This window comes from Trichosurus vulpecula, chromosome 3 (genome assembly GCF_011100635.1).
Source record: "Trichosurus vulpecula isolate mTriVul1 chromosome 3, mTriVul1.pri, whole genome shotgun sequence".
Taxonomy (NCBI): Eukaryota; Metazoa; Chordata; class Mammalia; order Diprotodontia; family Phalangeridae; genus Trichosurus; species Trichosurus vulpecula.
Window position 1 is genome coordinate 380681433 of NC_050575.1, and position 13640 is coordinate 380695072.

The following is a 13640-nucleotide window of genomic DNA, read 5'->3' on the forward strand; positions in this document are numbered from 1 at the left end:
GTAAATTGCAGTAGGTAGTGATGCCGCTGTTATCACATAGGAAAGAAACAGCTCACTTGTTTGAGCAAAGCTCCTCTTGGTTTGCCTAGTGTTACCTGTAGAAGACAAGTTAAAATAATGATCGTAGGTGGCCTGGCAAGTGAACCTCACTGCCAGGTCCCCCATCCTATGCCGGTGAAATTGATTTTTTGAACCTATGCAAATCTTTACATTTACCTTTACTCGGTTTCATGTTATTAAATTCAGCCCAGTGCTCTACCTGTAAGTGACAATGTGGGTAGAGCTCTGGTCGAGGCTCTGGGAAGATACAGAGTTTAGATAAGACATAGTGCCTGCCCTTGTGAAGCTTAAAGTCTTACAGGAGAGAAATGAAATACATATAGAGATGATGAGAACATTCAGCATCACATAAGTGGCGTTAAAGAGAAGCAAAACAAAAGTCACGCGCGAGGCCCAAGTGGGAAGGTCTCTACCAACCAGAGGGCTCAGAGAAGGCTTCCCAGAGAACATGGCTTTAGAGGTGGACTTTAAATGGTGGCAAACGGGCAGAGAGGGGTTAGTGCTTTCCCCCGGTGCCAGAAGTGAGTGTTGTTTAGTCATCTAGACTCCTTAGGTCACTGCTGGCCAGAATAGACGAGAAGACCCATTCTTTAGGTTTCTGAGTCTGCCTCTTGGGGCAGGTGGTAGTGGGGTGAATGACCTCACTGGCTCGGTGAGCAGATTCCTCAGCGGAGAGATGAGAAGGCAGTTGTCCTAAAGGCTAGGCCTTGGCCAGATGCGTGGCATTTATTGGACGGAAGGAGGTGAGCTGTCTTGGTCTGATATAAGGCTCCTTGTTGAGTTTCCAGGGCTCTCTTCATCTTTGCCGAAGCCGGGTGTTTGGAGGGGTAGGAGACGCACTCGCTGCCCTTACAAAGAGAAGCGGCCTTGCCAGTGTATCTCCCTTGTCTTGGTAAAGACCCTCCTAAGATCAGGATTGATAGGATGATCTTAAGCCCCTGGCTTAGTACCCCAGTAGCACCAAGAGAGCAAGTGGGCACTTCCTAACTGGCCAGCAGTTGCCAAATTGTGTGTTTCCAAGGAACCACAGTGCCTCCTCGTGGTGGTAACAAACCATTGCAACCAATTCAAATCAGTACCAGTCTAGGATAGTTGGTCCCTTAATAGTAACTGCATGAGCTGAGGAACTGGTGAGATGTGGCATGTGGTAATAGGAGGGTAGCCTGGTAGGGCCAGGAAAATGAATGGGGCAGAAGCAAGCACACACCAGTTTGGGAGGGAGAGGGCGTCACATTTTTCTGGTGCCTGCTGGGTCATGTCGTGCATTGCTAAGGAGGCTCTGGTGTCTTCCGCAGCGACGCCTTTGAATTGGGCAGCTTCTATGAAAAGACGACTGCAGAGTTGGCAGCCAAAGCAGAGAAACACCAAAACAACGCCCAGGAGGAGGAGGACCAGGCCGGAGACGCCGATGTCATCAAAATGGCCGTTAAGTTTGACAAGTAAGTCACAACCTCGTAGGTGGGAGGGTGCTCTAGAAGGGGTAGCGAGGATCACCTGGAGGCAGTGTGCCCAAAGATGAAGCCCCAGGCTTGGATTCGGATACTGCATCAGACACTTACTAGCTGCAGAATGGTGAACAAGCTCTTAGCCTATCAGAGCTTCAGTTTCCTCATCTGAAAAATGGATATAATGATTATTCTACCACCTACCTCACAAGGTTGTTGTGGGGACAGTCCTTAGGCAGCCTGAACATGGTGCATAAAAATCCGATTGTTGTTAGCAAACCCTGTTTGTGTTAATTGTGTTAATAAGGAAACCACTCATGCCTTTACTGGTGGCCTTGGGCCAAGCCTGATTCATCATCTTTTCTAACCCCTGTGACCCCTGTGAAAACAACTTTGACCTCCTGGGATTTCTTTCTCCAAGTGTTTGTGTTAAGTGGTATGACCTCTACGGGAGTTCTCTGAGCCCAGAAGAGAAGTTTTCCTTGGCTTACATTATGAAGCTCCCTCTTCCCCCCCGCCAAAGGAAGCTCAAACACTTCTTGATAGGTATTTTATCCTTGACTTGAACGTTTCATTATAGACCTATCTCTCCCAAGAAAGTGCATCTTTCTGAAAATAGAAGCCTTTTTTTCTGGTAAGAAGTTCCACGTGAGCTTGTGATACCCTCCCTCCTGTTACCTTCCTCGTTCGGGGATCAGAGGGGGGCATTATGTAACATCAGAAGAATGGCATGTTGCTGACTCCATCCGGGAATCCTTCTTCCCTGCCCTCCCTTCTTCCCTGCCGCTGCTGGGCCCTTTTCCTGGAGGTGGTTGGCTGCCTCCGAGGGCCCTGTGACAGAGAACTCAGACTCAGTCCAGGACTGTCTTTCTTCTTCCTCCCCATGGCCCCATTCCCAGGCTGCCCGTGCTCTGGGGTCTTTCCCAGAGCCTCAGCCCTTTTGGAGCCCTTCTGTTTTCCTGATGCTGTTATCATTGGTTAGACTAATCATCCTGTTGTGACAGCTGCACAGGCTGCCTGGGATGCTCCTGCTGGTTTTCCCCTGTGACTTGCTTTGCTTTGAATCATGAATTTCACCCCTGCATGTGATTCTCCATCCTTTGTGAGCTGGGATCTGTCCCTTCCCCGAAGCCCTGAAGAAAGGTCCGATAGTTGCAGGGCTTTTATTCTGGAGGTGACCTCAGTGACCAGGGACCAGGGACATGACTTTCCCGTGTGTAGAGAGAAGGCCTCAGGAGCAGCAGGGCTGGCCATCCCCTTGTAAGAAGGCCATCAGGTGACAGAGGCAGCAGCTGACTTAGCAGAACATCCAAATAACAAGACACCTGGACTCATGTGCTTTCATTGCTCTCCTCTGCCTCTCCCATCTGGAAAGGTGCTTTTGCAGCCTCCTTGCCTGAGTTGGGGTCCAGCAGCACTCCTGCCCAGGGAATGCCTGGCTCCTGCCATCCTTCCTTTTTCTCTCTTCTCTTCTGAACCAAACAGTGCTGCTGGTCATCATCAGCATGGTTTGGCTTGCCTTTCTTGTGAGCTGGGATGGCTCCTTTTGGGCTGATGTCGCTCCTCAGTGGGCAGGTGGACATTGGGATTTAGATCTGGGAGGGACCTTTGGGTGATCTAGTCTAGCACCTTCACTTACAGATAAGAAAAGTAAGGACCAAAGAGAGAAAGGTCACACAGTATCAAGCAGCAGGGCTGGTGTCAAACCCCCATCCTCTGGCGTCAGAGCCAGTGCTTTTTCTGCTTCCACGGCGCTGGGACTTGGGAAGTGTTCGGGAGATCCCAGCCTCTCAGTAGATCAGTGAGAGAGCACCGTCGCAAGGAGAGGCTCCATGGATATGGTAGTTCCATTCCCACAGCCCACCCAGCTCCTCTCAGTACTTCCTCTGTTCTTTGGAGCTAGACACTTGAGATCCATAAGCATCGTGAGGGAGAAGAGAGCAGCCGGGAGCCACCTTGCAGATAAACTGCATCCCATTACAATACCTCCTTTTGTCTTGGCCGCACCCAGCAGGGAAGGAAGGAAAGTGAGAACTGTTTGACAATCTTTTTCCCTTTTCCCCTTCTTCCCTTCTCCACAAATGGACTCATTTTTACTTCTTTCCTCCATCAGGAGACAATACCCACCCCAGATCACACCCAAGATGTGCCTGCTGGAATGGTGCCGGAAAGAGAAGTTAGCCCAACCAGTGTATGAAACAGTGAGTCGGTGGTAGTGGAAGTCCATTCTGCTATGCCTGCTGGTCCAGAAGGCCTACAGGGGGAAATCCATTTCATATCTGCTTCAGTGAGTTAGGAGAGGCCTATTTGGGGCAGTAGAGTAGCCCAGAATTAGCTCAGAATAACTCATATGTGCTTTGTTGAGTGGGGAGTGGTAGAAGTCAGACTGGTCCCCATATTGGTCCAGAGACAGAGCCTAACACTAACAAGAACTTCTCTGAGTCCACTCTCACCCAATCATCTAAGAGACCCAGTTCACTAAGTCTCAGACTGAGAGGGATTCCAGAGACCTCACCGCATCACAGGGCCAGGACAGTGGCGATGCCCTCTCGTGATGTATATCTTGCCCAGTTGGTGAATCGTGATTAATTTAAAAGTTAACTATTGAATCGGAAGCAATTATCCAATATCTGGTATGTGCCGCTATCTTTATTGTTTTCTAGGTGATGATGTAGCCAGGTCAATTTTGACCTGGTTGACCAAACCTAAAAAAGCTTAGAAGGAGGTTTCTAGTGGAGTGTCTCCACAGGAGACTTGTAAGGTTAAAGACATAAATGAAGTTTTTACAAGTCTACAGATGACAAAGCCAGGAGGGATGCCAACACAGGGGGTGACAGAGTTGGGTCAAAAAGATCTGTATAAGACAAGATAAAGCAGTAGACCAAATCAAGTAAGACAAGACTGGATAGGGACAAATGTCATGTACTTGGCTTCAAGAAATCAGTGGGACCAGAAAAGGAGGGGAGGAGGTGTAGCTAAGCAACCATTTGTGTAAGAAAGTTCTAGGAATTATAGCTTATGGCAAGATCAGTAGGATTCTTCAGTGGGATAGCACAACCAGAAATATTACCATGTTACAGAGCTGACTTCGGAGAGGCCCACTGCCCATGGCAAGCAAGGGGTCAGCGGATTCTTCCCTAGACAGACCAGATTGGGTGGAGTGGAGTGTTCAGTGCAGGTGCCCCACCGTAAGAAGGACATCAGCAAGCCAGAGGGTAACCCATAGATAGGAAGACCATGCCACGTGGGGAAAAGTCGAGATAGCCAGCAAGGTGACTCATGCAGGAGTGAATGTGACTGCACAGGTGTCACTCAGCTTAGTTAGATGAGACCCAGGACTGGACCGTAGCCCTGGATAGGAGGGTGCCTTACTCAAAAGAGATGATAATGATGGTGGTGGTGGTGATGATGATGGTGGTGGTGGTGGTGGTGGTGGTGGTAGCAGCAGCATTGATCTAGTGCTTAAGGTCTGCCAAGTGTCTTACATATACTTTCTCATTGGATCCTCACAACAACCGTGGGACAGAGATGCTAATATTACCCCCACTTTATAAATGAGGAAACCAAGGCAGACAGGTTAAGTGACTTGCCCATAGGCGGAAGCTAGCATATGTCTGGGTTCAGATTCAAACCCGGGGCTTCCTGGCCCCAGGCCCATGGCTCTGTCCACTGCATCATCAGCTGCCTTAGAAATATGTTGGGTTGTGGGGTAGCATTGCGTCTTAAGAAGATAAACTCATGTTAGGAAATCTAGGAACCAGTGGGGAAGTGTGGTGGGGAGCACTTGGGTAAAGAGCAATGGAGGCAGAAACAAGTGATTTTTTTTCATTAACATATTTAACATGCCATGTAGACAAAGGAAGTAAACAAGCTCAGGAAACAAGATGGCAGCCCGGCCCAGAGGTATGATCTACCAATGGCAGAGGACTTCAGTTATCTAGATACCTATGAAGGCAAAGGAGCTAACAAGTTCGTGAATTGCTTTAATTAATTATTTCATCCTTAAAAAGGTGGAAGAAGCACCAAAAAGAAATTCTAGTCTGGATCTGATTCTCACTAATAAGGAAGAATTGATTGCTAAGGAGAGAATGATGGGAATACTGAAGGGAAAAGTATTAGCTCTTTAGAATTTGTGATAGAGAAGGAGAGGAAAACCATGCATAGTCTGATGTTCACCTTAGACTTTGAAAGAGCATATATATTTCAGGAAAGGATAAATGGGTCCTATAACTAAAATTCCAACAAGGGTAGACAGCCCAGAAGGCATGTGAAACTCTCAAGAATTAAATTTTGAAATCATACAAAAAACCATTTCCAGTAAGAAGAAATAATGGGAATTGTCCGAAGAGAACAATATGGGTACACGGAGAGCTTACCCACCAACTTAGATTTTCCAGAGATAAGTACTGATTACAGAAGCAAGGGCAGGTAACAGAGGACTAATACAAAAGACTGGCACAGTACCGTAAGTATGGCAAGCCAGAGGAGGGAGTGAGGCAGGGAGCTGTGTTTGGGGGAGTCTCAGTCCAATGCTTGCATTTTACAAGGAGTAAGTTAGGGGAAAACTCATTTCAGGAAATTCCAGTGTTCTCCTCCCCTGCAACTCTCTCCCTGACTTTTGCACTGGAAAGGACAACAAAAATGGCTAATAAGGAGTTGATACCCAGTCTACATTAAGAGACTAAGAAGAATCCTTGATGAATTCAGGTCACCTGGCCAGATGAACTTCATACTCGGGAATGAAAGGACTAGTGAATTTGATTGCTGAGCCACTGACGGCGATAGATGAAAGATTATGGTGAATGGGAGGGTGACACAGGGCTGGAGGACAAACGTCCCAATTTTGAAAAAGGGGAAGCAGGTAGAATCTGCAAGCTGGGCTTAAATTCTTTGCAAAATTCAAAAGCATTATTAAAGGGATAGTGAGAGAGGCAAGCAGTGATCACAAAGAGCCAGCGTGATTTTGTCAAGAATAGAACGTAAAAGTCCATTTGTATTTCCTTCTTTAAAAGGGCTCCTGAACTGGTTGATCAGGAAAATGCATATAGTTTGCCTGGATGTTAGCAAAGGGTTTAATAAAGCACATGCTGCCGTTCTTGTGGGAAACATGAAGGGATATGGGCTAAATTTTAGTACTGTCAGGTGAATTGAAAATAGTTTGGAGGAACCAGTTGGCTCAATGTCAATTTGGAAGTAGGTTCCCAGTGGATTATCCCTAAGGATATGTGCATGTCTAGAGGAACTGGGAACCCCAAAATTCAAGAGCAAAAGATATGGATCCTGTCTTGAAAGAATTTAACTCAAGCTTTCTTCCAGTCAGAGACAAGGTTTATTGTTTTGCCAATAGAAGTGGGCCAGACTCTTTAAGAAATTTGAGTGATCTAACGGGGCCAAGATGGATACTTTTGTATGTATGTATGTATGTGTATGTGTGTATGTAGATGTAGATGTATGGGTGTAGATGTGTGTGTATGTGTGTGTATGTGCGTATACACACATATACACATACACATACATATATATACATATGCACACACATACAGCGGTCAAGGAGTGGGTCTAGATGGAATCAAGGAGTGGTTGTCTGGGGTGGGGCCAGGTGCAGACAATGAGGGCCATGATGAAAGGGCAGTTAAAGGATTATGTGCCAATGCCTCAGCTGAACTGCAGGGATCTGAGTTCAGGGACTGGGTTCCTGGAATTCATGGGAAAGTTCAAAGGAGGAGAGGTCCAAAGCCAATACTTCAGCATTCCTATGCTTCTTAACATTTTTATTGGTGATTTGTTGAAGATACTTGGATACGAATATCATGCTCATCTATTTGCAAAGGGCACAAACCTGAGAGGAATAGCTAACATACTGGCTGATGGCCCAGAAAATTTGGGGAATGTAATAAATTGAAATTTAATGGCAATAAGATGTGAAGTCTTATATTTGAGTTTTTAAAAATTGGCTTCACGTTTTTAAGAGAGGAGACACAGACAACAGTGTGTCCGAGAAACTCAGTATGAGTCAACAGGGTGATAAGACAGCCAAAGACACTACTGTGAAGTGGGCTATATTAAGAGATGCGTAGCTTCTAGAAATAAGGAAGTGACATCTCTGCGCTGGGCCCAGGGCAAACCACTTCTGGAACATGGGGTCCATTCTGAGTGCCACACTTTCAGACAAAATGGAGAAGAATAGGAGAATGTCCTCATTCATGTCTGTGCCGTACAAGAATCTGTGGAAGGAGCTGGGGAAGGTTAGCTTAGAAAAGAGAAGTCTCTGGGGAGGCATGGAGCTGTTCACAGGAACTTCAGAGCTTCCCTTTGTAAGGGGGAGATGAAGCAATGGGTGAAAAGTGCAAAGGGGCAAATTCAAGTTGATGAAAGGAAAAAGGTCTTAATAGACAACTGACCAAAGTAGGATGTATTGCAGTGCTGGGGACCCCAAAAGGTAAGGGTGCAGGGCGAGTCTGCCTGGACCGAATTCACATGTTCAAGTCTTCTTTCAGTCAAAGTGGCAAGGTTTATTATAAGCCAGTAGGAATGGGCCAGAGTCTTAGGGAATCTGAATCTTAATGGGGGTGAGATTGGTACTTATATACAAAAAAAGGGACTGTGAAAAGATCTGGGTGGGATTAAGGAGTGATAAGTAGTCTGGGGTGGACCTAGAGGACAGGGAAAGAACTATTAAAAGGACTATTGAGCATCTAGGACGGCTGAGCCAGATGCCTAAGGTGAAAACAGGAGGGACTAGGTTGTGTGGGAAAATTCATGGACTGGGTTGCTGAAATGTATGGGAAAATTCAAGATCCAGGTCCCAACAGGCCATCAGGAGTGGGTGGCTTGTCTTCATCCGAGCTCTTCAAATGTGGCTTAGGTGACCATTTGTCAGGTTGTTGTAAAGTTTCTGTTTTAGATATTAATCGGACTAAATGGCCTCAGAAGTCCTTTCTTTTTGAGTTGGTTTGTGGGAGAATAGTGGTGCCTTTGTGACACAAAGGAAGTTTAGGAGAAGGTTTCATAGGAAATATAATGAGTTCTGTTTTGGACACAGCTATTTTGGGATGCCTATGGGGCATCCAGTTAAGATTTCCAAAAGGCAGTTGGTGATACATGACTGGAGATAAGGAAAGAGACTGGCACTGGACAGACAAATTTAAGAATCATCTTCTTGGATATGATCCTTGAACCCGTGTGAACTAATGAGAATGCCAAGGGAGATAGCATAGAGTAGTGATGGCAAACTCAGATAAGAACAGGGCCATTAATCCATACCTAAGGACCCCTGTGGGCCATAGAGCAACTTAGTTTTGAAATGTAGTATTATCTATGTTTTATTATATTTTTATTTATTTTGTTAAATATTTGCCAGTTACATTTGAATTTGGTTGGGGCTGCACATAGGAGTGTTTCAGGCTGCATGTGGCCCTCAGGCTGTATGTGTGACACCTCTGCTAGAGAGTGAAAAGAGAAGAGGCCCCTGGGGAAAGGCATGGGTGAAGATCCAACTAAGGAAGGGTTAGAAGGCTGGGAAGAGAGCCGAGAGCAGTCACAGAAATCTGCAAGAGGAAAAGGCTACGTGAGTCACTGAGGAAGAACAGTGAAGAAAGTAATAACCAGACTCTTTCTGTGATACAGTTATGGTCTGAAGACCTGAACTAGGGAGAGTCAATGCAGAAAACTATAGACCAATATTCCTAATTAATATTGATACCAAAATTTTAGATAAAATATCGGCAGGGACACTACCGCAACACATCACAAGGATGACATACTGTGAGCAGGCTGGATTAATATCAGGAGCACAGGGCTGGTTCAATATTAGGAAAATTATAAACGTAATCGACCGTATTCATAACAGGAACAACAAAAATCAATAGATGCAGAAAAGGCTTTGGATATGATACAACGCCCATTCCTGTTAAAAGCAGTAGAAAGTATAGGAACAAACAGATCTTTCCTTAATATGATCAGTAGCATCTTATCCAAAACCAAGAGCCAGCATGAATGTAGTGGAGATTATTAATTGGCGGCCTTTCCTGTAACGGTGTCCATCATCACCATTATTACTCAGCATAGTGCTAGAAATGCTAACTACAACAATCTGATCAGAAAAAGAAATCGAGGGAATAAGCGTAAGAAAAGAGGAAATAAAACTATCACTTTTTGTAGAGGACGTAACTAAAAAGAGGGCCAGCTGAAAAAAAAATAATTAAAAATAAACCCACATAAGTAATTGGCATTTCTATATCTTACCAACAAAATTCAGCAAGGATAGAGAAATTCCCTTTAAAGTAACTATGGAAAGTGTAAAATAATTGCTAAGACACACAGGAATTATATGGACACAATGACAAGAAGAGTTATGGTAACTCAACGTCTGTCTGCCTTAGTTTCATCCTGACAGCAGCAGCCAGCTCCAGGGTTGTTGGGAGGGTCAGCGAGCCCCTCATTTTGTAAAACTCTTAGCCGAGCCTCAGGCTGACATTGACTTGTAGTGGACCAGTCAGCACGGCTTTCTGATGGCCTCTTTAGCCTGCGAAGGAGCCACCCTGGGATGGGAGCTTCTTACTTTTCTTCCCAGGGACCCTCGAGTTGTTAGTGTCAGAAGAAAACGTTGCTTTAGGCTTAGCCGCAAGGACACATCTCAGTTCTCTGAGGCAATCACCTTCGGTCTTGGTGCCCCATCTGTACTCTCCCTGTGTAGATCCAGAGACCTGTGGACCGCTTGTTCCGCTCTGTTGTCACTGTTTCTGAGCACAAGTACTGTTCATCCCTGTGGTAAGTAGCAAGATCTCACTTTCTCCAACCTGCTGCCCCTCAAAATGTTCCTCTCCCTCCCCCCCCCACCCCCAGGGTTTGGGCAGAAAGGGAAGGGGGGGAACAAAAGACTTGAGTTGCCAGCCCCCATCTCTTCCCACTTGACCCTGACCATGATCCTTGGCCTCTCTCAGCCTCAATGTTCGCATCTGTAGACTGGGGATAATACCACTTCATCAACCCAAGGACAGGCAAGAGACCAGTTGGCCCCCACTGGTCGGTCTCTCCCAGGTCCAGCATCTCAGATGCTGCCTCTCTCTGTGCCTAACATTGGAGACAACTGGAATCTCCAGCCATCACCAAGTAATATTCCTAATGTTGGGTGTTTCCTCTCATGCCTCAAAATCAGTAACTTTAACCTGTTTTTACTCAGCAAATGTGGATGAAGCATCTTCTATATGCCAGCACTGTGCTGGGCACTGGGGATACAAAGGCATCATGGGAAATAGTCTTGTCCCAAGGCCTATGCTTTGGCTGATCCCAAGACCTTTGCCTTACTGCTTGTCACTCTGTGCCTGGTCCTCTCCTAGGAACAAGTCCAAGAAGCTGGCGGAACAAGCTGCAGCCATTGTCTGCCTGAGAACCCTGGGGCTCCCTGAAGGGAAGCTGGGTGATGACGAACAGAGCCCCCTTATGCACAAGCGTAAGGTGGAGGAGAGGGAACTTTGGAAAGACAGAGAGAATGAGGAGAGCCTTCCTGGAGGAGCCCCTCACAAAAAGCCCCACCTGACCCTGGGGACCAACAGCAGCGCTCCTGACAAGCCATGACTCTCCTTTACGTCTTTGTTTGCTCCCTACTGCCACCTCCAGGATTCCTCTGCACCCAGAACATGGAGCTGACCTGTGGGAAGCCCCCACGTGGGAAGCTCTGGGCCTTCTGGAAGGAGTGGGGGGATGGATGTGGGTGTGGGTGGGGCCAGGGTGGAGCCTGGGGCTCAGGAATTGGGGCTTGCCCCACCCCACCAGGTACTGGGAAGCAGAGACTTGGACTGTTTGGACGGTTTCAGATATAAATGAGAAGTCTGACTTACCTTTCCATAAGACAGGTCTGAACACCACTGGAGGGAGTGGAAGGCAGCCATTCAGAATGTGCACAAGCCAGTGACCAAAGATCTGTGGGTTTACCATGGACTTGGGATGGGCAGAGGGGGTATCAGGGGTGGGGGTAGAGGGGTGGACATTGAGTGATTCGGCATCCTAGGGAGGGAAAATAGAAGAACGGGAGGACTGAAGCCAGGGGGAGGGGAAATTTGGAGAGGACACAGGAGATGTTGTCCAGGGCTGATAACCACAAGTCCAGAGTCCAGGATTCTTCTGTGGCACCAGCTTTTCCAGGTAGCCTTCTCTGTTTTCCTCAGCAAAGATGGCCCTCTCCACTGAATTGAGCCTTCCCTGTGAGCATCTCAGCCCTCCTTAAGGCTACTGGCAGGGCAGAGAGGGCCTCCCTCCACTGTCACCAGCAGGGTCTTCCTGAGCTATGAGAGCCCAAAGCCATGGGTATCTTTCCCTTTGCTTCAGGTCCAGGTGAGAAAAGGGCAAAAGACTTTCTGCCTTTCTTCCCACTTAGCACCTCTCACCCACGCCCTCTGCCCTGTTTCCCAAGGGAGATAGTTGGAACAAGTGAAACGGTGTCTGCTTGGGGAAAGTTTCCCCCATCCCAGTGGTAATTGGCTGCTGTCAGCCACTAGTCATTTTTGCCACTGCTAATTGGGAGACTCTGGGAACAGATGGATAGAATTCTGAACCCTCATAACTTGAACTAATGGTCAGAACCTGGGCAGCCACTGGAGCATATGGAACTATAACTCCTGACTATGATGGTCTGTCCCAAGGACCTCCTGCAGCTCCTGATGATGCTGGGGGAATTGGGAGCTCCTAGCCCTAATGAAGGATGGAGAGTGGCCATAGGACCTTCTTCCTTACCCCCATGTAGCCTTTTCATTGAGGAACATCTTTTGGGTGGGTTGGGTGTGGAGGAGAATTAAAAAGGGTTAAGCAATCTCCTGTGTCTGCCTTCCTATTTATACAGTTAGTGGGGGAACAAAACCCAAAGGCTCATTTTGCTAATAGGAACACTGACAAATTGAAGGTAAAAATGAAGCTTGGAGCACAACTGGAAAAAATACTGCAGGCTTTTGAGAACCTTTGTGGTGCCATACATAGAAGGAAATCTTGGATTTTAGCCCCTCTTTGGACACTTGCTGCTTGTGTAAGTCACTGTCCTCACTAAGCCACCTGAGAGGAAGAAGAGATCTCCAACTATCCGTTTCACAAGGTCTTGAGGCAAGTATTATGTAGAAATAGGAGTTAGTCAAAGGAAAGATGAGCAAAATTGAAAGTTAACCCATTGATCTAGTAAAACTAGGAGCTGGTATAAAAAAAACCCCACACAATGAAATGAAATTGGCTAATTTGATTAAAAAAAAGAGAAAACCAAATTACCACTATCAAAAATGAACAAGGTGAATACATAGACAATAAAGGAAAAAAAGCAATTGGTAAGACCTGTTTTGCCTATCTGTTATTAAAATTGACAATCTCAAATAAAAATGGATGAATATTTGTAAAAATACTAACTGTCCAGATTGGCAGCAGAGGAAATAGATTATTTAAATAACCCTATCTTAGAAAAAGAAATTCAGCGAGCTATAAATTAACTCCCAAAGAACAATTAGCTCCAATTCTATATAAACTCTTAGAAAAACAGCAGGCAAAAATGGAGTCCTACCAAATTCCTTCTGTGACACAAACATGGTCTTGATGGGTAAACCAGGGAGAATCAAAACAAAACTATAGACAGATTTCCCTAATGAATATTCATGCAGAAAATTTTATTGAAATACAAGGAGATTTCACAATATGTCACAGAGATCATGTGCTGTGACCAGGCTGGATTCATACCAGGAATGCAGGACTGATTCAATATTAGGAAAGCTATAAATATAATTGGACACAGAGCAAAAACAAAAATGGACATTTCAATAGATGGAGAAAAAGCTCTTGACAAAGTAGAAGCTAGTATAGGGAAAGATTCTACAAGGCATCCCTCAGATGTTTGGCCGATGTTTCAGACAGGAGATCTCCAGGGTTGGCTCTCCTGAGTAGAATGGGGGGAGGGGAAGGCAGAGGCGCCTTGGCGTAATAGAGGCTAATGTGCCTTTTCCATCAGATGCTTCCTAAGGTTTTAGAACACTGTGTGGGTAGGGATAATGGACCTGTGGTCATGGTCAATAGATTAGGATTAAGTAAACAAATGAGAAACCTGGGGAAATCCTGCCCACGTGGAACTGAATGGAAATATGGTCTGTATTCAGAAGCTATTACAAG

General features: G+C 46.0%; 1 protein-coding gene across 1 annotated transcript in view; it reads left to right on the top strand.

Annotated features, from left to right (window-relative positions):
- DUS2 (dihydrouridine synthase 2) overlaps window positions 1-12812 on the top strand; it is a 62024-nt gene extending 49212 nt beyond the window's left edge. Inside the window, exons 13-16 of the mRNA XM_036751458.1 lie at window positions 1356-1499; window positions 3619-3706; window positions 10201-10274; window positions 10844-12812. Of these exons, the coding sequence (XP_036607353.1) occupies window positions 1356-1499; window positions 3619-3706; window positions 10201-10274; window positions 10844-11081 (544 nt within the window). The 3' untranslated portion in view covers window positions 11082-12812. The remainder of the gene's footprint in view (window positions 1-1355; window positions 1500-3618; window positions 3707-10200; window positions 10275-10843) is intronic.
- Window positions 12813-13640: the final 828 nt, after the last annotated feature.